At 40.0% G+C, this 26,052-nt stretch overlaps 1 protein-coding gene across 1 annotated transcript; it reads right to left on the bottom strand.

Annotated features, from left to right (window-relative positions):
• Positions 1-623: 623 nt before the first annotated feature.
• Positions 624-26,052, bottom strand: LOC139710864 (mitochondrial glutathione transporter SLC25A40-like). The gene is made up of 11 exons (XM_071622787.1): positions 26,012-26,052; positions 13,782-14,005; positions 13,133-13,192; positions 9,490-9,608; positions 8,797-8,864; positions 7,024-7,151; positions 6,321-6,494; positions 4,475-4,584; positions 3,647-3,731; positions 2,688-2,759; positions 624-2,078 (listed from the first exon to the last, which is right to left on the bottom strand). The coding sequence occupies exons 2-11, from the start codon at positions 13,921-13,923 to the stop codon at positions 1,981-1,983; spliced, it is 1,056 nt and encodes a 351-aa protein (XP_071478888.1). The 5' UTR covers positions 13,924-14,005; positions 26,012-26,052; the 3' UTR covers positions 624-1,980.

Below are 26,052 nucleotides of genomic sequence, written 5' to 3'. Positions count from 1 at the left end.
TTTGACCTCACAGTTCCAAAGAGAATCACTGTTAGGTTGAACATGCATAAATATGTAAGTTTCATGATGATACCTTGAATTACTTTTGAGATATGGAGGAAAAAGTACAATTCAGCACTTTCACTTGACCTTTGACCTTTGACCTTTTGGCAAGAAACTTCCCACAGAATATATATTGGGTAATACCTGTATACATCAAGTTTTTAAAAAAAAAACCTTCAGGCATTGCATAAATATAAGGAAAGTAGTGATATTTTGAAGAGTTGACCTTGACCTTTGACCCCTGACCTTTGAACCATGACCCCCAACTTCCCTAGATAATCACTGCCCATTGGAACAAGCATATATACTACGTTCCATGAAGATACCTTGGACCATTTGCGAGATATGGAGAAAAACATGAATTTTCAACCTTTTTTTTCACAAAATAACCTGTGACCTTTGACCCCGTGACCCTAAAATCCAAACAAAGTATTATCCCCCCAGGATATACCCTCATACCAAGTTTGATGTAAAACCACCACACGGTTCTAGAGATATTGACAAAAACAAAATGGGACGGACGGACGTACCGACGGACGGACGGACGGACGACCCGAAAATATAATGCCTCCGACCACCTTTTCTGTTTTCTTTCTCTCCTTTCTTTCTTTTGTATTGACCACCATTTTGCCCTGAATCGTACAGTAGGAGAATGTCATTTCTATCTTCCTAAGACTAGGAAATTCCCTCTTATGAAGGCTACTGCAGGGCAGACAAACAGCCATGCCACATTGTTCAAAATGAGATCAGCACAAAAAACAACAACAACACATCTGACACAGCTGCATTAGTGTAATACTGAGAAGCATTCGTCCACATCTTTTACAAGTGCATGTTAAGGATGGAAAACTAAAATAGATTTGTAAGGACACAAAATGGTTTAAAGCCATGCAAGAAGATGCTTCTTTCAGCTTTCGAGGTATGATGAGGAACAAGATACCACACAGCTAATAAAATTACACCATAAAACTGAACTGGAATTGGAGACAGATCATACAAAACATACCCATCATCCAATATCTCTCTTTTTTTCTTTTAATCTAGCAGAAATTTTGCCAGAAACTTGCAAAATTCTGGCTCTCATAGATATAGGTAAGATAATAAACAATACATGATTTAAATTTCACCTTGTATTTTTTCTCTTTACCTGAAGATTAAAACCCTGGTAGCCAAATCTGATAAAAAATCGCTGGTATCATGTTCTGTTGTTCCTCTCTACATAAACACAAAAACAGCAAACTCTGCATTGTGCCTTGTATTGGAAGCATTACTCTGACGTCTGAGGAAGTGATAGTGTAACTGAATGGCCCGACAAGAAAAGAAAAATGGAACTTCATCTCAACCGGCGTATTGCTTGTGGCCTTTTTTAGTCTGAACTAGCAGGAACACATTGCACATCTTACACCTTGCTTGTCTGCAAGTACCCCTGGGTATTCATTCCAATCATAACCAATATTCAAACAAGGCACAGACTATTTTTGAAGTCATTCTCATCTTATAATCTGAAGTATTAAAAAAAAAATGACTACAGTAAGCTAAAATATGCTCTCAATGAATATGCTCCCCATGAGTTAGAAAGAGAAGTTACCGGTATGTTAAGTTTAGAGGGTCAAATGTCTACAGAGGAATATCTATTATAAAGGAAATTTGGATGCAACAGAAAATATAATGCCTCTTCCACCTTTCATGGGTCAGAGCAAAGGGAGTGTTGGCATGAAACATATTGCCCCAAAACAGATGTCGGGTTCGGAGGCAAAAATTTTTACCGGCAGTTATCCTGAATCCACCGTCATCGTCTATGAGTTCTGTGCTTTGAAGTTCTGCCTCTTTAATTGGTATTTCTCTGCAGCTACTGGAGGTGGCTACGTCATCCTTCTAATGTGTTTGAGGTGGGCGGCGGCTGCGTGCAAAAAAGCTGAATGACATGCTTGGTTGAGACTATCTACCGTGACCGTGGAAGAAGGCCTTCCCCATTTCGTACGAGCCGATCATGAGGGCACATGCTGGGGTGATCTTGGCCAGTCTCGGTAAAGTACCTGTGCAGGATGCAGACAAGTGGAAAAAACTAACGTTAGCAATACGAAAAATATCACTATATTAAAAGATCAAGATGGATGTTGCGCTGATTGGGACACATCACAAGATCTGTCCTGCAAAGGCACAGAGCAAAGGAGGGAGGAATGGCAGACTAAGAGAGAAAGGAGGATGACTTTCGGGAGTGAACAGGTTTGATGCTGAGCGATGCTATGAGGAAATCAGAAAAGCGAGAAGAATGGAGAAAGCTGGTAGACAGGTTTCCTGTGGGTCGGGGGGGGGGGGGTGAGTTATAAAATTCAGTTATTTATGTAAGTTGGCAAAAACACAAGGAAATTCATTTAGCTTCAGAAAATTATATGCTTTCCGAGAATTTGCTCAATGTCAGGATTGTTCTTTTCTCTTTCCTATTTCTTTTAAACAGATATGTTGTAACTTCATTATTAATGATAACATCCCTTGTTTCTTTTGTTTCCTAAATATAGCATCTGTTTTGATTTTGCACATGTGTTCAAATATCTAATTTTCAATTTAAAGGCAAAAGTAACAACTATACAGCTTTTCATGCACTGCATTTCATACACTGATACTGTGAGAAGTTGTTGTGTTACCTGCATAAAGGCCATTGATTCCCCTGTCAGCATACAGCTTCTTTGCGATGTCTACAGTGCTACTGGAGGCACCTTGGGGAAAGATAAAAGAGAAAAGACATCATGGAGTCAATACAGATACAACATAACACACACCCTGACGTGAATAACGCCTCCAGAACCCTTTGAAGCAGAGGCATTAAAACAAAAAACAAGGCATTATACTGCACTGTGATGTTCCTCTTAGCGTCTGTGTTGCATCTGAAATCAGTGTGGCTCGTTGCAACTGAAATGTTAATTGTTTGCAACTGTACCTTGTGAGTTTCATTCACAGACAACCTTCCACATATGAGATTAGACAAGCAAAATCCATTTTATGAATATTTCTTTCATCTGACGCACCTCAGTGCAACGGCATCAAACAAATCGAAAACTTGATCATTCTTGGCTCTACCACCGAAACTTCCATATTCTGTTTTTTTTTTCCTTTCTAAAACATAAGCATCACTACATTCAAAATCACAATCATGACCGATTGCCACAGTTTGGTCTGTCCATGATACATACGTTCCCCACTAAGTGCGTAAATTGTACGTAACATGATATTCGATAGAGTTTTAGGGGCTGTTATTATCTTTTCTAATCAATATCTGGCCATTCAGTTGAAAAACAACAAATTTTCAGAGAACATTTATCAATTGACCTTCATATGTTTTTGTACATAGATTTCTGCCTAGTGTTACATATGTTGCCCAAACAATTTTCAGCTTCGCAAAAATTCTAATAGATTGCTGTTTGAAGCAATTTGGGGGCAAAGTTATCTCTCATTAAAAGTGTTTTTAAAGATTTTATTGTGTGGGGGAGTTAATGCACACTCAAAACATAAAATTACTTGACATCCCTGAAAAGTATGCTTTTAGTGTTGAAGTACCGATACACAAACTCCTGTGGTATAAGAAATCTATGTGATCTTTGCTCACTTTTTCTCATCTCCCCAAGCTCGCCAAGTTCAATCTGTCTGTGTGTCTTTATCACATCAAAGGGTTGTGTCAAGACAGCTGCTATCTGCGAAGGCAAAGTGTGAGGAACATGGTCACAGAAAACAATCCAGAGAGCATAACAACTTTCAACACTGTCACATTCATAACACAGAGCTTGTTAACCTGTTGAGGACGAGTCCCGATTATACTCAAGTAGGTGTCTATGGAAAATGTGTGTTGTAGCAAAATAAGCCCATCCTCAACGGGTTAATGATGCTTACTCAGATTCTTTGAGTTTCATTTGTTTATTTGATACTTTGTTAAGACATGCTCACAAACACACAACACCAGATCAAATTCATTGCACATTGGCACTGCCCTGTTCATAGAAAGCACTATGTTTGCCAGTGTTTGTTCTGTAACTATCTTCTGCAGAGGTCAAATTCAGCGTTTTCACAGAAATAAATCCTACGGCCTATCTCATCATTCCTTAACTGCTTTTTGTCAGGCAAAAACACACAGAAGGAATAGCATAACAGAGAATAATTGAGATTTGATGACAAACATATCTTCTCTTTTTTTTCAATATTTCAAAGGAGTACCATCTTCTTTCTTGAGCATGTTATTCATATGCACAAAAGTTGCAAAATTCACATTATATTGGGTGCAAAAATTCTTGCAAAACTGGAGATTGAGAAAACATCAGAACTGAAAAGATCAGGCACAAGCTCGCAAATGACAACATCCAAGTTTAGATTTCAAAATTTGTTTTTTTTAATCTTGTTGTTGTTGTTGCACCTTTGAACAGACAAGAAACGATCAACTCACTGTTCCTGACATTGCTGCTGCTGTAAATGCCATTGTGAATGTGGGTGTCTTCACTCCATAGTCCTGACAGAGCTTGGCCTTCATCAGCTCATAGCTCAACCACAGCACCACTGGAAAAAAAACAAAACAAAACATGGAACACATGATAACATTATACTGTCCTCTCGTGTGAACACGGCTGTGACAATATTTGAGAATGCAATGCATCTTCACAAAAACCTGTGTATTTTCTAAGTAACCTTACAATTTTGCTGAAGATGACATGTGTATCTACAATGCATATTTGTACATGTGTGAGTGTGTGTATATATATATATATATATATATATATATATATACGTATTATTTTCATATGTATGTATGTGTTTTGCGTATATGCTGTCTCTTGATATCAATACAAACAGCAATGATAAGTTGCATACAAACCTGCTATTTCTACAAAGGCTGCTTTTATCAACTTTCCCGTTTGAACGGCTTTCAAAAGCCGTTTCTAAAGCCCTTTAGAAAGGGCTTCCAAAATAGTTGCGTTTATCAACTCTTCGCGAACACGATAACTGGCCTGTCACTGCACAGCTGCATTGCGCAAATTCGACCCGAGGAGAAGAGGTCATATAAGGTGTGCATGGTTCGTAACTGCAGTACAAAGCCGTTTCAAAACAGCCTTGCGTTTATCTCGCTTCAGAAGGCTTCTAGAAACAGGTTTCTGGAAACCTGTTTAGGAAACCTGTTTCGGAAAGCACAAATTTGCTGCTTTCGAAAAGGCTTTCCGAAAGGGCTTTCAAAACAGCTTTGCGTTTATCAACTTGTAAAAAATTCCTTGAAAGCTGTTTGGAAAACCTGTTTCTGCCGAGAAAACGAGTTGATAAATGCACCCAATGTGACCCCTAAAACAATCTCCTTGACAAGCTTTAGGCATTCATTCTCAATCAGAACTGTTTTTGAGGAAATTGTCAAGTGAATGATAGCATACCAGTTTAAAACCAAAACATAGTTCTCAGAAGGGCTCAAAATTCATCTTCAACCATTTGGAATTTGCTTGCAATATATCGAAAGACTCCATCTAGAAACTTGTCTGGTTGATGTGATTTGCCAGGATGAGGGGCATTTCATGAAGCGTTTTGTCAGGCATTTCGTCTGACAAAACTGTTAAAAGTTACTGAAATCCTTGCATCTGATTGGCTGAGAGCAAATTTGTCCGACTAAGTAGTCGGACAAAATGCTTCATGAAATGTCCCCCCCCCCCCCCCAGGGATGTTTCATCAAGTTAGTCAGTGCTGACAAGTTGTCAGTCTCTGACAATCACCATAGTAACAGTCAGTGACCAGAGCATCTCAGCCAATCAAAAACCAAAGATTTTGCTGAAATTGTCAGAGACTGACAACTTGTCAGCGCTGACTAAATTGATGAAACACCCCCCAGGAGCACCCTCCCCATTCAGTAGTTGGTAGGTAGAATGTTGCGTGATGATATATCATGCCCTTGCAATTATACTTTCTCACAAGTTGCATGCCATTCACCCTACCGTGAAAGATTGGTGGATACTGCTGTGGACTGATTTGTCAAATATTGATAATCGATTATAAAAAAATAATGTAGCAACCATGATCAGGTATACTCAGAGACTGTAGCATTTCTGGCATATCATTTTGGCCAATATTTCAAATTTTTGTCATCACCCAATGGAAATCATGTTATCATAGCTTAATTTCACACATTTCTTGTGCGTAAGTGTATATATAAGAGCAAAAAATCGACAGTTCTGCCGGCATATAAAAACTGAAGTTTTCCCTTCAAAGTACTATCTGTACAACACTATGGTGGAAGTTAACAGCAAACCAGAGCTCACCTGAGAAGGGAACATCTCTCCAGACCATCGGACTCCAGCCCCGCCAGAGGGACATGATGCCGTCCTCTCCCACCGCTCGCTGGACGCAGTCAACGATTTCTCGGTAGGTCAGGGGTCGCGATTGCATCTTGGTTCGGATGAGCTCCAGAGGGGCAATCACACTGCAGGCAAACACTGGGAGGAGAAGTGTTGATGGGACAATGACAAATTTCTCCACACAGGCAACATTGTGTCATGTGCCCAGCCAACCAAATTCAAGTGAGTTGCCACCTGAGACTCCTGACTAATATGATACACTTCACAAGCCTTTATGATCAAACATAGGTCTAACCTCTGGCTGTGATAAAAATAAAAACCATTCTCCTATAAAACAAGTCATAGAAACTCTCTTTGGTGAACTTAATTTTACATTTCATACCAACAAAAGTTACATAAATGTGAATCCTGGCCACAGCAGAATTTCATGTAATTACTTCCATCTGCCCGGAACTAAAAAAAAAACCACACAAATATAAAGCAAAACAAAATACAAATTGTTCTTGGCCGTTTACAGACATACATGTATGAATATCCATACTGACAGAGCCATAAATCATGATGACACAAGTCATGCGAATGATCACACCGACACAACATCAATGAAAAGGAGAAATGGCTGTAGACCATTTAGGTGCTACTTGGGTAATAGCATCAATGTACTCACATCTTGCTGTGCCCCCTGCCACCATGGGCTTCCAGTACTGTCCATTGATACCCTGCTCAAAGCCCAGGTGGTACCTGAGCTGGTCGTAGCTGGTGTAATATAGGACAGTGGCTGGTACCGCCATCACCCTGCATACACACACAAAATAAAGCAAAACAAACATTATCTACATATTGTTAACTTTTACTAATAAGTTTGATTCCATGCCACCAGTTCTCCGTTCCTTACATTGGTTACCTGTAGAAAAAAGGATTATTTTCAAGATTCTGTTATTAGTACATCATTCAGTTCATTCTTTTTTCCCAATATACATAAGTAATTCTGTTCAAAAATACAATCCGACACGAAGGCAACGTTCATCATCAGATGCATTCTTACTCCAAACACCCAGAGTAAAACATGGGTATGGTGATCGTGCTTTTTCCGTTATGGGACCAAAATTGTGGAATCAGTTACCTCTTCATTTAAGGGAACTGTCATCTACAGAGTCATTCAAATCCAAACTTAAAAGTTATCTGTTCCTTTCATACTGAGGACTGTAATTGCTGTATGTCATTAATATTGGATCAATATCTTATTTTTAATTGGTATATGTTGTATTCTTTATTTGGTATATATTTGTTTTTGTACATTTTCTTATTTGTTGAAATGTTTGAATATGTATATCAGGGCTCGACACTAACTTTATCTTTCGGTGGCCCGATGGGGCCAACAAAATCATCAATTTCAAATTGTTGGTGGCCCGAGAGAAAAATTTGGTGGCCCGAAAAAAAAATTGATGATTTTTTTTTTGGAGGGGGGGGGGGGCGGGGGGGATAAGTCGCACACTCACTGCATGCATTTATGTATTTCCGGCGCAAAAAGTTACGAATTTATTGACACACTTTTCAAAAAATTTTGGTGGCACGAGGTGGGCCACCAAATTTGCCCTTTTCTGAAATTTGGTGGCCCGACTTTCATTTTTGGTGGCCCCGGGCCACCGGGCTACCGTTAGTGTCGAGCCCTGTGTATATGCATGTAAATATATGATATCTTTTCATTTTTGAAGCGCCATGAGCACTGAAAAGTGGACCTGTGCGCTATACAAGTAGCCACTATTATTATTATTATTATATCAATAACATACTAAATAGACACACTGAGCTAGGTAAGGAGAAAAGGTACCCATCAAAAGATTGTAATTGTGCATCAGGTTTTCAGGGGGGGAAAAAGGGACAAAATGAGTTTGATAATCTCTATTTTCTATTTTTTTTTTAAAATCTTGTATACCATTTACCTCTATCTACCTCTAACCTCTATTCCATCTTTTTATCTTGTACACCATTTTATCTTGTACACCATGAATTTTTTCATATGGACCCCATTGAAAATCAGTCTTTAACTGAAAGGGTATCTATCCTGTGCATGGAATTGAACAAATAAACTAAAAAATTTCCAGAAAATTACACTAATTACAATTTGATTCAAGACATTGCAACAACACAAAGAATTCATGTTAGCACTTCATGCTTTCTTTCAGCTTTGCAATGGATATACATTGTACAAGGAAAAGCTATATAAAGGGTATAAAATTGTCACAGGCATGTGTTTTGAAACATAGCCAGGATTCGATACAGTATCTAGAAACAACAATTGTCAAGGCATTATTGCCGCTTGCATGCGATTGAGAATTGGACAGACTGGTGGAAATTCTGTGACATTTTGTTGTCCATGAACAACATACGGAGTAGACACTTGATAAACAGAGATTTTTTTTCTAAACAAAAAACTTACAGTGTTGGAGAGAGCCCACTCCATAGCTTGAAGATGCCCTCATTCCTTGTGATCTTTACAAATGCATCCTGCAAACACATCATCAAGTGAGAATGGTCAAGTTCAAGATTACATCTATCACATCCAATGTTGACACAATGAGACCTCATGCTTAATCCTTTCTATGCTAAACAGTCAAATGTGTATAAATTTCACAGACAAACCTACGGACAGGTAATTAGTATGGCATGCAGATGGTTAAGTACAAATCATGATAATTATGACAATTATTTCTGGGAAAAAGGTAGTACTTGAGTCGCTGTCTCAGATATGTACTTTGGGGTTTGGTAACAACCATTCATGTACTTCATGTAGAAAACATATAACTGCATGGCTAGAGAGTAAATGAGGATTCAGAATTATTTCTCATATCTTCAAGGTATTTCAAAGAGAAAACCATGTACTTGAAAAAGTTCTCATGGCCTTTCACGATGTATTCCACAAGAAATGTAAATTTGCAGCAGCAGCATGCAGTTGAATTCAAATATTACCATTGAAATGTTCTAAAATGAAGAAAAAGAGAAACAAAACAAACGCCTTGTGGAGGATATCATGAGGACATTAAGTATATAAGTGTGGACCAGCAGAGAAAAATACTTTTTAACTCTCAACACAAAGGGTATGAGTGGCTCAAAAGAAAGAAAGCCCACTCACCAGCGTTCCAGTGAAGTGGCTGGGGGCCTTGTACCATGGTTTGAGGGTACCAGGCTGTGCCCCATTCAAACATGTGCAGACATGGTCCATGAGTCCATTGCAGTAGATGAAGCACTGACCTGGGTTTTGAGATTAACGAAAAGATGGAGGGGGTTGGGGGGGGGGGGAGGGGGAAAGGAAAATAGGGAAATCATTTGAAGCACATCTTCTTTCCAATTTACTAACTATGACAACATTTCAGGAGAATTAAATATAATTTTTTAACACTGAAGCAATTTCAAAACCATGCAGAAAGATGGTCAGAAGAAAACTCAATGAAGCCTCCACATAAAAACCTGGTGATTTATAACCTATAATCTATACAGGATCATGACATAAAAGATGACTCCAGACTGAAAATAAAACATATTGTTCATACCAGTCAAAGTGTGTCATGATCATTGCCAGATATATATATATATATTTTTTTTTTTTTCAGGAGATGCATACTGTAAAACGAGGAATTTTCGCGTGCATTTTAATTTTGCGAATTTCGCGAGCGCCAAAATTTGCGAAATTAAAATGCACGCGAAATGTTTTGTCTACACTACATGCATTGAACACCAGTGGCACTTCGCGAAAATTTCATGCCAAGAAAATGGCTGTCGGCTCCAATTCACGAAAATTTCATGTCGCGAATATATCATGTTTTACAGTATTGACTCACTCTAGTTTAAAGATGCCAGCCTGACAAAATATTTCTGTATCTCAGCAATGCACACCAACACATTTTTTCTGCTGGTCCAACATGTTCCTGTTGGACCAGTAGATACCCAGTTTCTACATTGTTTACTAGTCTGAACGTAAAATCTACAGGTCCCATTCTGTTTTTTTTTTCTTCTTTTTTTTTTTTGACTGGCCCCAAGAATTTTATTATTATTATTATTATTTTACCAGTCATGTCAGACCAGTAAATTTCATAATTCCTTGGGGTTTCGCCCAATGCCATGAGGAAACTCAAGCAGAAAGTGAGCAAGAAGGTGAAAGATGACACTTCACTGCAAGAATTTCAGCACATCTTGCAGAGAGCATGGGCCAACATTGAGCAGCGCCAAGTACAAACTTTAATTAACAATATGAGGAAGAGATGCCGGCTGGTCATTGAAGCAGATGGTGGACATATTATTTATGAAATACTTCACTGTATGCTTATGAAAAGAAAGAGATAGAGAAATATGCAATAAACCATGCTTATAAGTTCAGAATCATGAGTGATTGTTTGATTATTTGTGTAAAAGTCCATGCAAATCACTAAAGTGCAACTTTTTTTCCCATGCATTTTGACATAAAGTGCATTTTTTTTCACACCAATAATGATATCTGAAGGCAATGATATGCCATTCATGTTATGAGTAATAAAATTCCCTATCCATTCCCGTTTGAATTATGAAAATCGGTAAAACGCTTTTTGAGATATATCCAAAAATGCTAGGGGGGAACTTCCTTTTTTGTTGAGTGTATGTATATGTGACCCGCTACAACAAAAAGGTCCTAAAGTCGCGCACGGTCGAAGCCGTGAAAATCAAGTTTGAAGTCAGAGCATTAAAATTGGTTAAAACTTACAATTTTCTGATTTTGATATATTATTGGAGTCTAACATGTCTTCTATCATCTGTCGAAATTTTGAAGCAAAACTAGAAATATCACTTAAGGTGATTAATACCCCCACCCCGTGACGACAGTCTTACCCAAGGAATGATCTTTCCTTGATCTTCTGCCATTTAAATGCCGTTACCATGGCAACGCAGCTTCCGACACGTCCGAAAAATATGTCTTGCACATCTTCCCACCAAGACTATTGTGTGCCACATTTCATGAGCTTTTGTCAAAAACTGAGGAAGTAGTTCAATCCACAAGATCTTTCCTTGTTCTTCCACCATTAATATGCCGTTACCATGGCAACGCAGCTTCCGACACGTCCAAAAAATATGTCTTGCACATCTTCCCACCAAGACCAATGTGTGTGCCACATTTCATGAGCTTCAGTCGAATAGAGGAAGTAGTTCAATCCGCAAGATCTTTCCTTGATCTTCTGCCATTTATATGCCGTTACCATGGCAACGCAGCTTCCGACACGTCCGAAAAATATGTCTTCCACATCTTCCCACCAAGATCAAGGTGTGTGCCACATTTTATAAGCTTTGGTCAAAAAACTGAGGAAGTAGTTAAATCCGCAAGATCTTTCCTTGATCTTCTGCCATTAATATGCCGTTACCATGGCAACGTACTTTCGGGTACTGTCAAAAAATGCGTCTTGCACATCTACAACCAAAGGCACACATCTGTACCAAGTTTCATGGCAATTGGGCAAAAACTGAGGAAGTAGTTTGCAACACAAAATTTTCCATCATTTTGGCTCATAATATGTGAGCTGTTACCATGGCAACATACTTTTTGTCACTGTCAAGAAATGTGTCATGCTGACCTATATCCTAAGACAAACATTCAATATGAATTCCATGAGAATTGGAAGAACACTGATGAAGCAGTTTTGCCATGAAGCATTTTGCCCTATATTTTACCAATAACATGCCGTTACCATGGCAATGCACTTTTTGCTACTGCGGAAATATGTGTCTTGCACATTGACATATTCAGACGAACATCTGTACCTAATTTCATAAAAATTGATCAAAAACTGTGGGAGGAGTTCGCGACGCAAGATTTGTACCCATTTTTGCCCATAATATGCCGTTACCATGGCAACGTACTTTTGGGTACTGTCAAAAAATATGTCTTGCACATCTACAACCCAAGGCACACATCTGTGCCAAGTTTTATGGGAATCGGTTGAAAACTGAGGAAGTAGTTCGCGACGCAAGATTTGCAACGGACCGATCGCCCGACCGACCGCGACCGCCCGACCGCCCGACCGACCGCCCGACCGTCCGCTGATTCCTATATACCCCCTTCAAACTTCGTTTGGCGGGGGTATAATGATCAAAGGAAAGACCAAAAATAGCGTTTTTCTGAGCCATGTTTTTTGGCGTTTCAACGAAGCAGAAACTGGTTTGAAAATTTGGATTGAGCGTTGCAGATAGGTTCCGCCCCTAACAACGACCAGAGTGATCTCATTGGTCAGTTTGCTGCTTGCTGCTGACCGAAGCGTGAAGCTCGCTCACTGCCCAGTCGACTGGTGCGTGCGGGCGGGGTGAGCTATGCTCAGCCGCTTCTCACATCCTGGTCACTGATTGTCACAGTTGGTGAGGACAAGTTTTATGAAACGGGCCCCTGGTCACTGATTGGTTGGTGAGGAGACCGCCGACGCTGATGTGCTTGAATGAACTCTTCGGGGGTTGCTAGGCCTTACCTTCTATTGTCCAGAGGTGAAAACTGACTTGCCTGTCCCTTGATCGCGATTGCGTCAAAAGGAAGACTTTTACGGCGCTTTTCTTGAAACAGTGATTTTCCAGACTTCTCGACATGCTCTCTTTTAAACATCGATATCTCCGCAGCCGATTATTTTTATAAAATGTGTTATATATCAATTTAAAGCAGAAAGATTAAGGGATTATATAATGCAATTTTCAAATAATCGACCTCGCCCGACTTTAGGATCATTTTGTTGTAGCGGGTCACATATATGCATATGATGAGAACTTACCACTCTTCATTGGCTTGGCTTGAGCCTGCAGACGAATCTTGACAACGTCCAGTGGAGTCACTGCATTGAAGAAAAAATTTACATCTTACAGATTAGCCTGATAGGTTGACATTGATTACAGCAAAAGTGGCATGAATTCATTTCATACTTTACTGTTTTCTAAGTTGTGCATTTTTCATGGGCTGCCATTAACATGATGTATCAAAACAACAAACAACTTTTGGAACCTGAATAATAATTCTTTACATTATAAAATTGTTTGTTCTTCATATCTAAAAAGATATCCTTTGTTTCTTTTTTCCCCCTCTCAATAATTCCATTCCTTAAAATATGTATTACTTCACTAAAAAGCGTATGAAATCCTGTTCACTTTGATGCACAGTCTTCACAGATTCCAAAAAGTAGGAAAATTGTTTACTTTGTTACTGTAGCTACAGTTATGACATAGCTGAAAATAGGGAACTTTGTTTGCTCTCAGAGTGATCGTCAAAGAATGGTTTGAGATTTCTCGTCTAGCTAGCACAAAACTCATTCGAGAAAAGTTGAAAGAAAAAAAGACGGGCATATATCGCAAAAAAAAATGATTGTTTGCTAATTCACCTCGGAATATGATTGTTCTGCCATATCCAACATGGAAAGACACACTTACTTGTCAGTGCAGTGACAACGGCCCCTGTTCCAGAGGCGATCATCTGTTGCCACGGTTTCAACGCATCTGATTTTCGGACTGCCCCCTCGGTCCGGCTGGCCGGAGTGCGTGTAGCCATACCGTCCACCTTCTCATCCACCATTGTCCACACGGCTGCACAATCACCATGAGGGAGTGCGTACAGTGTAGTTCATATACTCACAGTTGAAGACACATCCATGAAGCTATAAAGGGAAAATAGAAAGAGGAAGGGGGAAAAGGATAACAGAAGCCTACCTGCATCATTCCTTTAAGAGTTCTCTTCATGGCTATCATCTCAGTACTACCTATTTCCCAAAAGGTACAATGAGAAAATAGCAGAACACTTCAGACACTCACCTTCCAAAGGATCAAAGGATAGCATGAGTGCAGGTTTAGATACATGTAGCTATTGATATGAAGAGCTCTTATTAGCAACAAAGTGTGTCCCAGTACACAATTCTCCTGACTAGATAACTAAATGAAGTTTCTGTCCACTCAATTCAGTCACAGTTGTCCCTCACAACTTCTGTTCTTTGATTTTGTAACAAGTTCACAATGTGCAGCGCAAGGGACATTGCAGATATGAGATACCCCACCTCACCGGATCAAATACCATCTGAATGACAGTTGGTTACAGTCAAAGTTAACTACCACTCCCATCAGCCCTCAGCCATTCCCTACAACGTTGTCGTACCAGCAGGTCATGGTAAATCTCTCCGAATTCTACTATGAATGTAACAGTACTTGAATAGGTGGTTGAAAGGAAGAAAACCAGCCAGGCATGTGAGCAACAATACCAGGCACCTACTGACTGCCTTCACATGATGTTGGGGTGGGTCACATGGAGTAAGCAGGACCTCACCTGACAAAATGTGCTACAAAAGAGAACGTCAAGATTCATTGAGTACAGATAAAAACCTGGTAACGGTTTCATGAAATTATTTCTTCCGCTTGACTGACTGGCCATGGGCCTTTTGGCAAGGGACAAAGGGACTTTACTCTGAACAAGTACAGTTTGTAAAATCCTACTTATTTTTACTGGCGCAACAGTGAGCTTTGGTAATGTACACTGTATGAAGTATGCAGTCCCCTCTCCCCCAGCATGACTAACACACGGCCTCTCCCCTTTTTGTCCAACAGTGTGCACAGAACAAACATCGACTTGTACAAGGCAGCATCAAACATTGAACAGAATTTGCATTACAAACAGTTTACAATGATAGTAAATTTCACTAATCAGTTCACATTTGACCCTAGCTACTGATTTTGTTATGCTGACAAAGCAAGAGACAAGGTTCCAAGGCAGCCCACCATGTATACTCCCACCATGTACGATGTATATCCCATCAACTTGTATTGTACAAACAATACCACATCATGCTCCAACTAAGTGACTTCGATAAACAGTAAAATCAACATATGATGATAGACGTTTCATAAACCTGTACAATGTAAATAAACAAGAAATTTACAGAATTTTATAGTTCCATGCTTTCACTAGAAATAGTGAGGGAAATCACCAACTGCTTATTTGCCTTACAATGTACATGTATGACATCTAACTCACAATTCTCCCACTGGTTTTCGCACAAAGGTACCATAAAATCATGTTTAGGGTTAACGATTTGGCCTCTGTGCATACAAACCTTTTCTCATAAAGCCTCAATTGCGGCGCTATTGCAATACAACCTACTATGATGCAAGAGATACATATTTTTCTTGTTTCATTTTTCTTGTTTCTTTCTAATTTCATTAGATTTCAAAGCACTCCTTTCTTTCCTGATAATCAGGAAAGAAAGGAGTGCTATGAAATTCATTGAAGCTACAAATTGATTTTTACTCATGATTCTTCACTGCATTACAGTCGAAATTGAACAGGATGTGGAATTAAAAACTACATGTTGTAGGAACTCCTGTAGGGAGAGACTACAACTGGGTATTGTAGATTGCACACTCCATGTGAATACCCTGCTTGTGCAGAGTCATAATTGTTTTAAAGCTGTTATCTTCCCCTCTCTGGGCACAATAACTTTGACCCTTGATGGACTTAATGGTAAAACATAATACCACACATTGAGCACGACTGCTAGTCTAACCTGTTCATGTCCCACTTGATGTGACAGATTTATTGTTTCTTCAAAGTAACCTAAAACAGTACATTATACAGCTATCAAATTTAGCATATATGCAGTAGGCCATAATGAACTGCACTTGTATGAAGAAACAATGCATAATGTCACAGCCACACAAGATGCACAGGTCTGTTAGGGCGGACGTCCACTTGGGCGCGGACAGGCTCCGGAAGGGTTGCGGAAGCAAATTTTGTTATTTCGGCATCCTGTCCGCGACAGACGCGGAATAACTTTGTGAATCGGCTTGTCCTGGGACATTTCTAGGACTGTCCGCGGACTGTCCGCTGACTGTCCGCGGACTGACTGCGGACATTCCTAGGAATCACTCCGGAAGAGCGCGAAATACCTCGGAATATGCTAATCGTAGCCGGGCAGCGCGGAAACATCTAGGATTACACCAGGAATGAACGCGGACAATCAGGATGCCTTCCGGACAACACAAGTTAGGCATGCGGACAAACTGCGGACAATACCAGGAAAATGGAAAGGTATAAATTTGGCGCTGACTTTGACTTTTGGTCATTTGACTGCTAGCCGTCATTGATGCTCCTTGTTGTGCTTCCGCAGTAGCGGCTGATATTATATTAATATGATTGGTCAATATTATTTGATAATAGAATGTGACCACCAATAGTCGAAGAATAGGATTGTCTGCATGTCGGCTGACGACTCATTTTTTTTTTTTTTTTTGATTTGTCTCATCTGGGAGAACAATTTTTTCTCTGCCTACAGTCACATGGATGATATTCGCAAACTTTTTGAACCATATATATTTATGTATATTATATATATATATATATATATATATATATATATATAAATGTATATACATATTGATAGGTAGTCTTTGGGCAAGATAAAAAGATAAGTAACAAAACTGCAACAAAGTTCATATTCACCAACGGTTTATTTCTTCACAAGAAATAAACCGTTGATGAATACATATAACTATATATATATATATATTTTTATATATTTTTTAGACCTGTGCTTTATCCATCGTGAAGTATATACCGGTACAGTTTTGTCTGATACTTCTGTATAGAGCATGCCAAAATGATCCTAATCATTAAATTTGTGTTTCTTTCTCTGATTTTTACCCTTGTGCATCTCTAACCCTCTCTTATTTTGATCACTTTTGAACATTTTTAAGTCCGAGAATTTTTTTTTCATGCTTAGAGCTTACTAGCCTATTGTCAGTGAAGTGTAAAAATGGGGAAATATTTTTAACCTACTTTAATTTACTTTTTTTTTTGGGGGGGGGGGGTTCAGCTGGGCTGTCAAATTGGACAATCGAGTTTATTTGCAACTAAAACAAAAAGAGAAGAAATATTATCAGGTAATAACAACTACAAAAATCATTCAGGTAAAGAATATTTCTGAAATGATTTGTGATGCTTAATGCGCACTTAAATATATACACTCAGCAAAAACAAAAGAAAGACAGAAATTTAACACTTTTTCGAGTTCATGATTTATTGCTTTTTCTCTCATTTCACTTGAATTTTGAAGTGACAGAAAATTCTTCATTTTCCTCCATCATCTTTAGCTTTCATTGTTATTTTGGGCTTCAAAGATATTACATTGTAATGAGACCACAGGTATATCTTTGCAATTGAATTCATGCTTTTTAGTGTGATGAATTTGTCTTTTGTTCTAATATGTTGTATCATTAGAAAGCATTTACGTATGAATAACAACTTGTTCATGTTTATATAATACATTAACATTTAGCCAAAAATTCTATGCTTTCTTTTTCTGAGTGCACTTCCACCTACTTTTGTGATTTTTCAGCTGGGCTGTCACATGGGACAACATAGTTCGTTTGCAAATAAAATACGAAAACCACATAAAGGAAAATGTACTATAGTAAGTAATAGGAACCAGGAAAGTCACTCAGATGAAAAATAATTTCTGAAAAGATCAAATCAAAACAAACTTACTAGGAAATTAGGGGGCTGATTTCACTTCTTTCTGGTTGCTTTTGGCACAGTCTCTACTACCTTCTTCTTTGCCTTCTGGGACCGGAAATTCCTTAGATATACCTGTTCTTCATCACTAGACGAAAGGTGTGCCTGTGATGGAGATATTTGCATGGGGGCCTCGCCTCCCTTCTTGCTCATTTTGCGTTTCATTGGCATGACGCTCGCGGAAAGTGTCGACATTTTCGTGTCTCGATCACAAAATTTCCGCATAGGTTCCGGACACTTGCATATATAGATCCGCATCGGCTCCGCGCTGTCCTAAAACATTCCTGGTGTCTTCCGCTTTCATTCGGAAAGCTTCCACACACCGCGGGATTCTTTCCGGAGCGTGTGCGGAAGGAGCGGAAGGGTTCCGGACAAGCGGGACATCCTCAGGACATCGTCAGGACAAGTCGCCGAAGGTGTCAGGAAGTTCATTTCCGCGTCCAAATTTTGGTCTCGATCAAAATTTGGACGCGGAAATTTTTCTCTCTCCCGAAGGTGCGGAAACGCCCGGACATGTTTAGGACAGTGAGCGGACACGTTCAGGAACGTGCGGACAGGTTCCCGAAGGAGTGCGGAATACCAAATTTGCATTCCGGGGCTTGTCCGCGTCTTGTCCGCGCCCTAGTGGACGCCTGGTCTTAGCAAAATATGGAAAATCCACATGTATACAGTACCAGTACTGTAAAAGTGGTTTCTTTCGCGTACAAAACTTTCGCGGTTTCCATCCGTGCGGACTTTTTCGTGTGTGTTTAAATTCGCGGTCAGCAATGCTAGCGTAGTACAAGCGACGAGTTCGAAACATTTTCGCGTGATGTTAAATTCGCGGTTCAACCTCAAAGCGCGAAAAGCGCGAAAATAAAACCACTGCGAAAGAAACCACTTTTACAGTACCTTGCAAGAGGATAAGCACACTGTAGGCTCCAATATTTGCAATATATACCGTTCCTCTAATTCACTAAAACTGACATTGAGAATAATGCTGCCAATCATCAGGAGTCACTACCTGACAAAAGGTGAACGGGTTGTACTATCACTCTTGATAGACATAATCAGATGTGTGTGTGTGTGTGTGTGTGTGTGTGTGTGTATGTGTGTGTGTGTGTGTGTGTGTCTGTGTGTGTGTTTGTGGGGGGGGGGGAAGGGATTTAATATACCCAGTAACCCTGAAGGCTATGGTCTACCACATTTATCAGACAGGTAAATATCCACAGAGTTTAGAGTCCAATGGCACTTTGTCCCAGGAATGATTGAATATTTCAGGAGGTTTCAGGATTTCAGGAGTACCCGTAACTGATTAAAAAGACCAGTATGACTATCCAACTAAACAGGCTAATGGGGATTCAGGACTCTTCTGTGTGTGTGTGTGTGTGTGTGTGGTGTGGTATTTTTCAGCTCCAGAACTCTACAATAATTTCAGTATCCCGCAGCGACAAAATCCTTGCCACACTGCGATCTGGTAGCAAAACAAGAAAATCAATCCGACACTGTAAATATTTGCACATGAAACCTGCTTACACACCTAAGACGGCATACAATTGTAAGTACCAAGTTGTAATGTGAACATCCCCAGCTGGTTTCTAGCATAATGATTAGCACATACCTTGCATATATCATTGTAGTATGTAGCTCCTTCAAAATTTGGGATGGAATGATACTACCCTTAACATAAGTAAAATGTTGACAGAATAATTTTTGTTACGGCAATATAACATTTTGCAGAACTCTCTTCAAATTTTCTACACATCATACCACTGTGACATCATCACTGATTTTTATCTATTTGTAACTTTAGAATGTATCGTTCAATTTCCTCAGTATTCACTAATGTGTTCTTGTGTGTTTTGCTTTGCTTCACTGAATTCACATAGTGTACAATGTACAATGTATGTCTGGATCGTGTAAGAGCCTGCCAAAAGGTGCAACGTCATTGATGCCCTACTCTCAAGTTGACAGCGTGCCTCAGAAAACCAATTAAGTGTTCAAAATGATCATATCTGATTTTTTCATAAAATGTGACAATATGTGGTTTTATGATTTCAAAAAAATATTTCACGCTTATTTATATATACAATTAATATAAAAATAAATAGTAAACATGTATTTATAAATAACTAGGGATGACGAGCAGAACACTGCTGGAAAGAGTTGTGCATCGATGACGTATGACTCTCCACCAAGACTTGCTCATTTGCAGAGTCACACTTTTTTAACCGAAATGTACGAGCTTATTTGGTGATTTGAAAGTTTGTTTTTGATGAAAGAAGTTCATTGGAGGTACCAACAACAACATATTTTTTTTTTATTTCGTGAGGACTGCGTCCCTTTAAGGAGCGTACAGAACTACATGGTAAACTTGAGAATTGAAGTGGATTTTAACAAAAGAAATTGACAAACAAGTTGCTCTTCCTGTAGAGTCTAGAGCTTGATTTACATTGTATTGTAATTTCTCGATTGCATGGCACATCAATATCTAGCACACACAGCAGCATTAATTGTAGAATTCACTTGAAACAAAGAAAAAAGTTGCAGCTCTGCTTTCAGTTAGTTTTAGCAGGCTTAAGTGCGAAATATATCATCATTCATTCCGCAGACCTGTGTTACTTTACTATCAAAGATGTGAGTCATGTCACCATCAAAATGTAATTGCATGCAATGTCCAATGATGAAATGCCTGAACTGCAGTAAATAGAGCAGTGACATAAATCATATTAATGCCTGTTGACAATGTTGCAACACAAATAGCATTCATCATGAAATAATTCATCCTAGACACCAGGCCCTATGCCCTACACATTGACAATGCTTCCAGTTCCAAACAGCAGAACCAGGGAGGTAGAACCCCTCCCCCACCTCCCCGTGGGTGTAGGGTACCCAGTTCTATGGTAGAGAACTGCAGCTACTTGTCACAATTGCCTTTGATATTAACAGTGACCAAATGACGATGTAGTAGTGGAAAGCGCCCCCAGAGCACAACCCATTTTACCAGCCTTGTTCGTGTCAGTGTTTATATGCCGTCTTTTCATATCCTCCTGGAGCGTTGTTCATTCATTACTCCGCAATAGCCTTGTCACTGCCACCTTCATTCGTAATCTGCTTTATTTTTTATAATTATCAGTTACCGGTACCCTCTTTTCAAGATAAAATATGCTGATCTCTACATAACTATGAATGTGCCCTTCGGTATAGATATTAAAACGATTTGTTACATGTTTTTCAAATAGTATTCTGAAGGGAGGCAGTTTGCTCCAAGAGGGGGCGTCCAGCATGAGCAGGGGCGGGCACTTGGGGGGCACTTTCCACTGCTATCACTTAAACGGCAGTAGTACAGTAGCAGTGCGGTAGAGACTAGAGAGTTGACTGAAAGATGGGTCTTTATCTGGTCGCCGCGGATATGTTCTGCGGAGACTGTGTCTGGCTTAACAGATCCCCTACGGAGGAGAGGGTCTGCTCCGATAAAGTCAAAAATGATAAAAAGACACCTCCGGACAGACAGATTTTTCTGTCTACAAATGGTCTAAGTAAACTAGTATAGCAGGTGTCCAACACATCAACACTGTACAGTGAAACCGACACCCCTCTATTTATAGCACTGCACGTAAAGAATGAGCTTTCACACATGATACGGCACTACGCGCAGTGGTTTTGTATTCTTCACTTGGTATGTGAAGAAAACAAGGATACTGTAGCTTATAATTATGCACATTGGAAAAGCATTAAATCATGACTATGTACATTTCACACGTATTGTCAATAGAGGGTAGGGGTGTTGAGACTGGTGACTATTCGTTTCAAAATTTTGGCGCAACTGAGTGCATCAAAATTGAAATAACCCACGCATTCAAAGCAATTGTCTTAAACTATATAAAGTTGAAGCATACATGTAGGCCTACCGCAAATCACATTTTTAGTGCATGCATGCTTGTGAATTCAGACTCAGAGTATTTTCTTTACATGTGAGTAAAATTTCAAGCAAATTTGAGATACATTTTAAAGGACAAGTTCACCTTCATAAACATAAGGATTGAGAGAATGTAGCAATATTAGTAGAACACATCATTGAAAGTTTGAGGAAAATCAGACAATCCGTTCAAAAGTTATGAATTTTCGAAGTTTTTGTGCAGTACCCGCTGGATGAGAAGACTACTGCAGTGTATGAATAACTTAGATGTCACATGCGTACAACAATATAAGGAAAATATGAAGAGAATTTCACAAAATTCCATCTTTTGAAAAAAGTACACATTCCCCTGACTCGTTACCGATGGGTAATATTATTCCCCCTGCCTTTAGAAAGAGGCAAGTCAATTGCTCTTTTATTATGTGAAAAAAGTGAAAATATGTTGAATTTTCTTTTATATTTTCTTTATACTGTTGTACGCATATGACTCACAAGCTGTAGTAGTCTCCTCATCCAGCGGTTCCAACACAAAAATTTAAAAAATTCATAACTTTTGCATCGATTGTCCAATTTTCCTCAAACTTTCACTGATGTGTTCTTTTTTTTTTTCTTCTTCTTTTTTTTTTCTTTTTTTTCTTTTTTTTCATTCAGTATTTATTGGTAAAAAGCAAATGCCATTTACAGCAAAGAATAAAAAAATCAATCGAATTACAGAATCACATAATAAAAAGTGCAGCAAAACAAAGTGGATACTTAAAATATCACATAACAAATATGACAAAAATACCGTGTAGAAAAAATATACAGTGCAAATTAAATGTCAAACCTCCATTTTTGAAAATGAATACCAAGTTTGCCTTTCTTTTTAGAAATTCTATATTCTATTTCTTTATTATTATTTAAGTAAGCCTGGATAGATTCAAAAGTAGGGGTTTTATTCTGGAATTTACTGATGTGTTCTACTAATATTGTTGCATTTTCTCAATCCTTATGTTTATGAAGGTGAACTTGTCCTTTAAGTATCTATTGAATGAAAAACATAAGGGTGCCGATGTGTTGGACATCCGCTGAGAGTTGACCAGTAAAACTTAATTAGCAGGTCCTACCCCAAGATTGGAAACTACCCCAAGTCTGGAAAAAAGCCAGGGTTACCAGTATCTACAAATCTGGCGATAAAAGTAATCCAGCTAACTATCGACCAATATCATTGACATGCTTGTGCTGCAAGATAATGGAGCATCTTATCCTCAGTCATGTTTCTAAAATCTCGCCATTAATGACATCCTTGTGCAGAACCAGCATGGATTCAGGCAACACCTGTCTTGCGAAACCCAACTGACTGAAGCTATTCATGACTGGACCTCATCAATCAATCAACAACACCAGACTGATGCCTTATTCCTTGATTTAGATTTGCTAGATCTAGAACTACTGGTAGTAGATCTGGGACTGTAAGCTGGGGTAATTTTACCGCAGCAGCGACCCCATACGGACAAATGTTACAGCGCCCCGCGACGGGGTTAGGGTAATTGGACTGAAGACAGTGAAGACACGCAGCACACCCCAGCAGCAAACAATGCCTCGCTCACACTCAATCAATAATGCACTTGCCAATTGCAGTCCCGGCCCATGGGTACCCGGGGATGGCCGGGACTTGCAACCAAGTTGAGCGGGGATTTCAGCACTTTTTTCGCCCGGGTGGGTCGGGAATAGACCGGGCTTTGTAGGGGGAAATTCACTTAATTTGCCCCGGTGGGCCGGGGATGTACCAGGGTGTTGTCGGGGGAAATTCAATTATTTTGCCCCGATGGGTCGGGAATGGACCGGGCTTTGTCGGGGGAGATTCACTTATTTTGCCCCTGTGGGTGGGGAATAAACCGGGGCTTGTCGGGGGAAATTCGCTCCAACCAAATGGCAGGCATTTGGGGGAGGAATTTTGGCCGGGATTGAGCCAGATTGTACCATTTCCAGTACGGTAATGTGACCATAAATTATTTCGCTTGACTAGCGATTCCCCGCTATTGAGGACTCGGTAACATTGCTCAAAAGTCGCGTAAGAAAATAGAGCCTAGCGCGAAACATGCGCGATTTGCGCATTTCATGAAGTTTTCTGACGTGGAACCTCGATTGATCGTATTGTCTGCGGATGTGCGCCGGATCAGCGCTTTACGCAATTCCATGCGGGCTCGGTCACACTGCCCAAAAGTTGCGTAATCGCATAAATCACGTAAGAAATTTGGTTTTGCGTGCTTGTCCGTCGAGAATTTGACCATTTTCGCTGATTTACGCAATGAAAAATCACCGATGAATTGCGCAAGAACTACGGAAATATCACGCAACAATCATACGTGAGTTGTTAGTGATGGGATTAGTGATTCATCGATCAGTCTCGTAAGTATTACATGCGCTTATTTGCGTGTTCTCTTAGAGATACATAGGCCTACGCCAATATTTTTTTTTCAGTGATTTTCAGTGATACGTAGGTGATACAAGCGCGAAACATGCGTCATTATTTATGTCTGCTAATCGTCAGTGGAGAGTCGTTGGTGAACGCGGATAGCGGCAACATTTTCGCAAATAATCGCTGATATTCCACGCATATTTCGCGCATTGTTCGCTTAAGAACCACGCAAACTACGCAAAAATTACGTAAAACAGCGCAATAATGCGTAAACTTTTACGCGAAGCAGAGTTTTGAGCTCCTCAAAACCCGGAAATTTGCGTAAAGCGCCGACCCGGCGCACATCGGCAGACAACTACGAAGGTTCCACGTTGTAGAACCCTAGACAAACTCATGAAATGCGCACTGGATTGCGCATGTATCACGTAAATAAGGCTCGAATTTCTTACGTGATTCATGCGTTTACGCGACTTTTGGGCAGTGTGACAGGTCCTCAAAGGCCAGGTTTTTGAGCAGCTCAAAATTTGGCTTCGCGTAAAAGTTTAGGCAGTATTCCTCTGTTTTACGTACTTAGTAATTTTTGCGTAGTTTGCGTTGTTCTTACGCGAAAAACGCGCGAAATATGCGTGGAATATCAGTGATCGTTTGCGAAAATGTTGCCGCTATCACGTTCATGTGCAAATCATGCGCGATTCATACGCAATTCATTGTGATAAAGCGCAGATTATGTGTGATTTTCCGTGGACCTCAGTCGACGCGCACTACCACGAATTCGCCCTTTTATGGGCCTTTGCGTGCCTATGCGCGGAAAGTGCGTGGTTTAGTGATTTTTTTGAGTGATATTTCCGTAGTTCTTGCACAATTCATCGGTGATTTTCATCGCGTAAATCAACGAAAGTTCTCTACGGACAAGCACGCACAACCATATTTCTTGCGTGATTCATGCAAACTTACGCGACTTTTGGGCAGTGTGACCGGGCCTTGAGGGTCGGGACTTGGCCGGGGATTTCTGCACAAATATTGCCCGGACTGTCGGGGAATCAGCCGGGGATTTCAACTTCAATTTTGCCCGGCCTGCCGGGGGCTTAGCGGGGGATTTCCGTGAAAATTTTGCCCGACCGGTCGGAGACTTGGCCGGGACTTGGCCGGGTGGTGTAATGTGTACATCCCAAAATTGCAGGTGTGATGCAAGTCCCGGCCATCCCCGGGTACCACGGGCCTAGACAGAAAGATCCGTCTGTCCGGAGGACTCTTTTTATATTTTGCCATTAACGCTGTCCTCCGTATACGGAGGGGATCCGTGAAGCCAGACGTAGTCTCCGCGGAACATTTCCCGACGGACAGATACAGACCGATCTTTCGGTCAACCAGGGGCCGGGACTACAATTGACAAGTGCATAAGTCGTTGACATTAATCTTCAAGTCAAGGTTGAGCCAGAGGCAGAGGCTACATCATATTACAAGCTGTGTGTAGGGCCTATGTAAATTACATCAGTCATTTTCAAATAGAATACAAAACACTGGGTCACTGTATCTTGTAAGTTGTAATTTATGTCATGCCTAACCCCGTCGCGGGGCGCTGTAACACAGTAGTACAGTACCAGTTTGTCCGTATGGGGTCGCTGCTGCGGTAATGTCATGCCATGGTGGGCATGATAGTGAACATAGGCCTAACTAGTAAACTAGACCCTATTAGTGATTACACAGCCCAGTCGCTGTAAAAACGCGGCGTCTGGTCGGACTAACCAATAACGTACCATTTAATTTCTCATAAAGCAACAATTGTGGCTGTAATACCGGTAACTCACCTCAGATATCTTGAGTTAACTGAGTCAGGCAGCACAGAAAG

Source organism: Diadema antillarum, unplaced genomic scaffold (assembly GCF_040938485.1).
Source record: "Diadema antillarum isolate AM-2024a unplaced genomic scaffold, OU_Dant_1.0 seq00001580_RagTag, whole genome shotgun sequence".
NCBI classification, from domain to species: domain Eukaryota; kingdom Metazoa; phylum Echinodermata; class Echinoidea; order Diadematoida; family Diadematidae; genus Diadema; species Diadema antillarum.
Note: the sequence above shows the minus strand (reverse complement) of the source record. Positions and strands in the feature narration are given on the sequence as shown.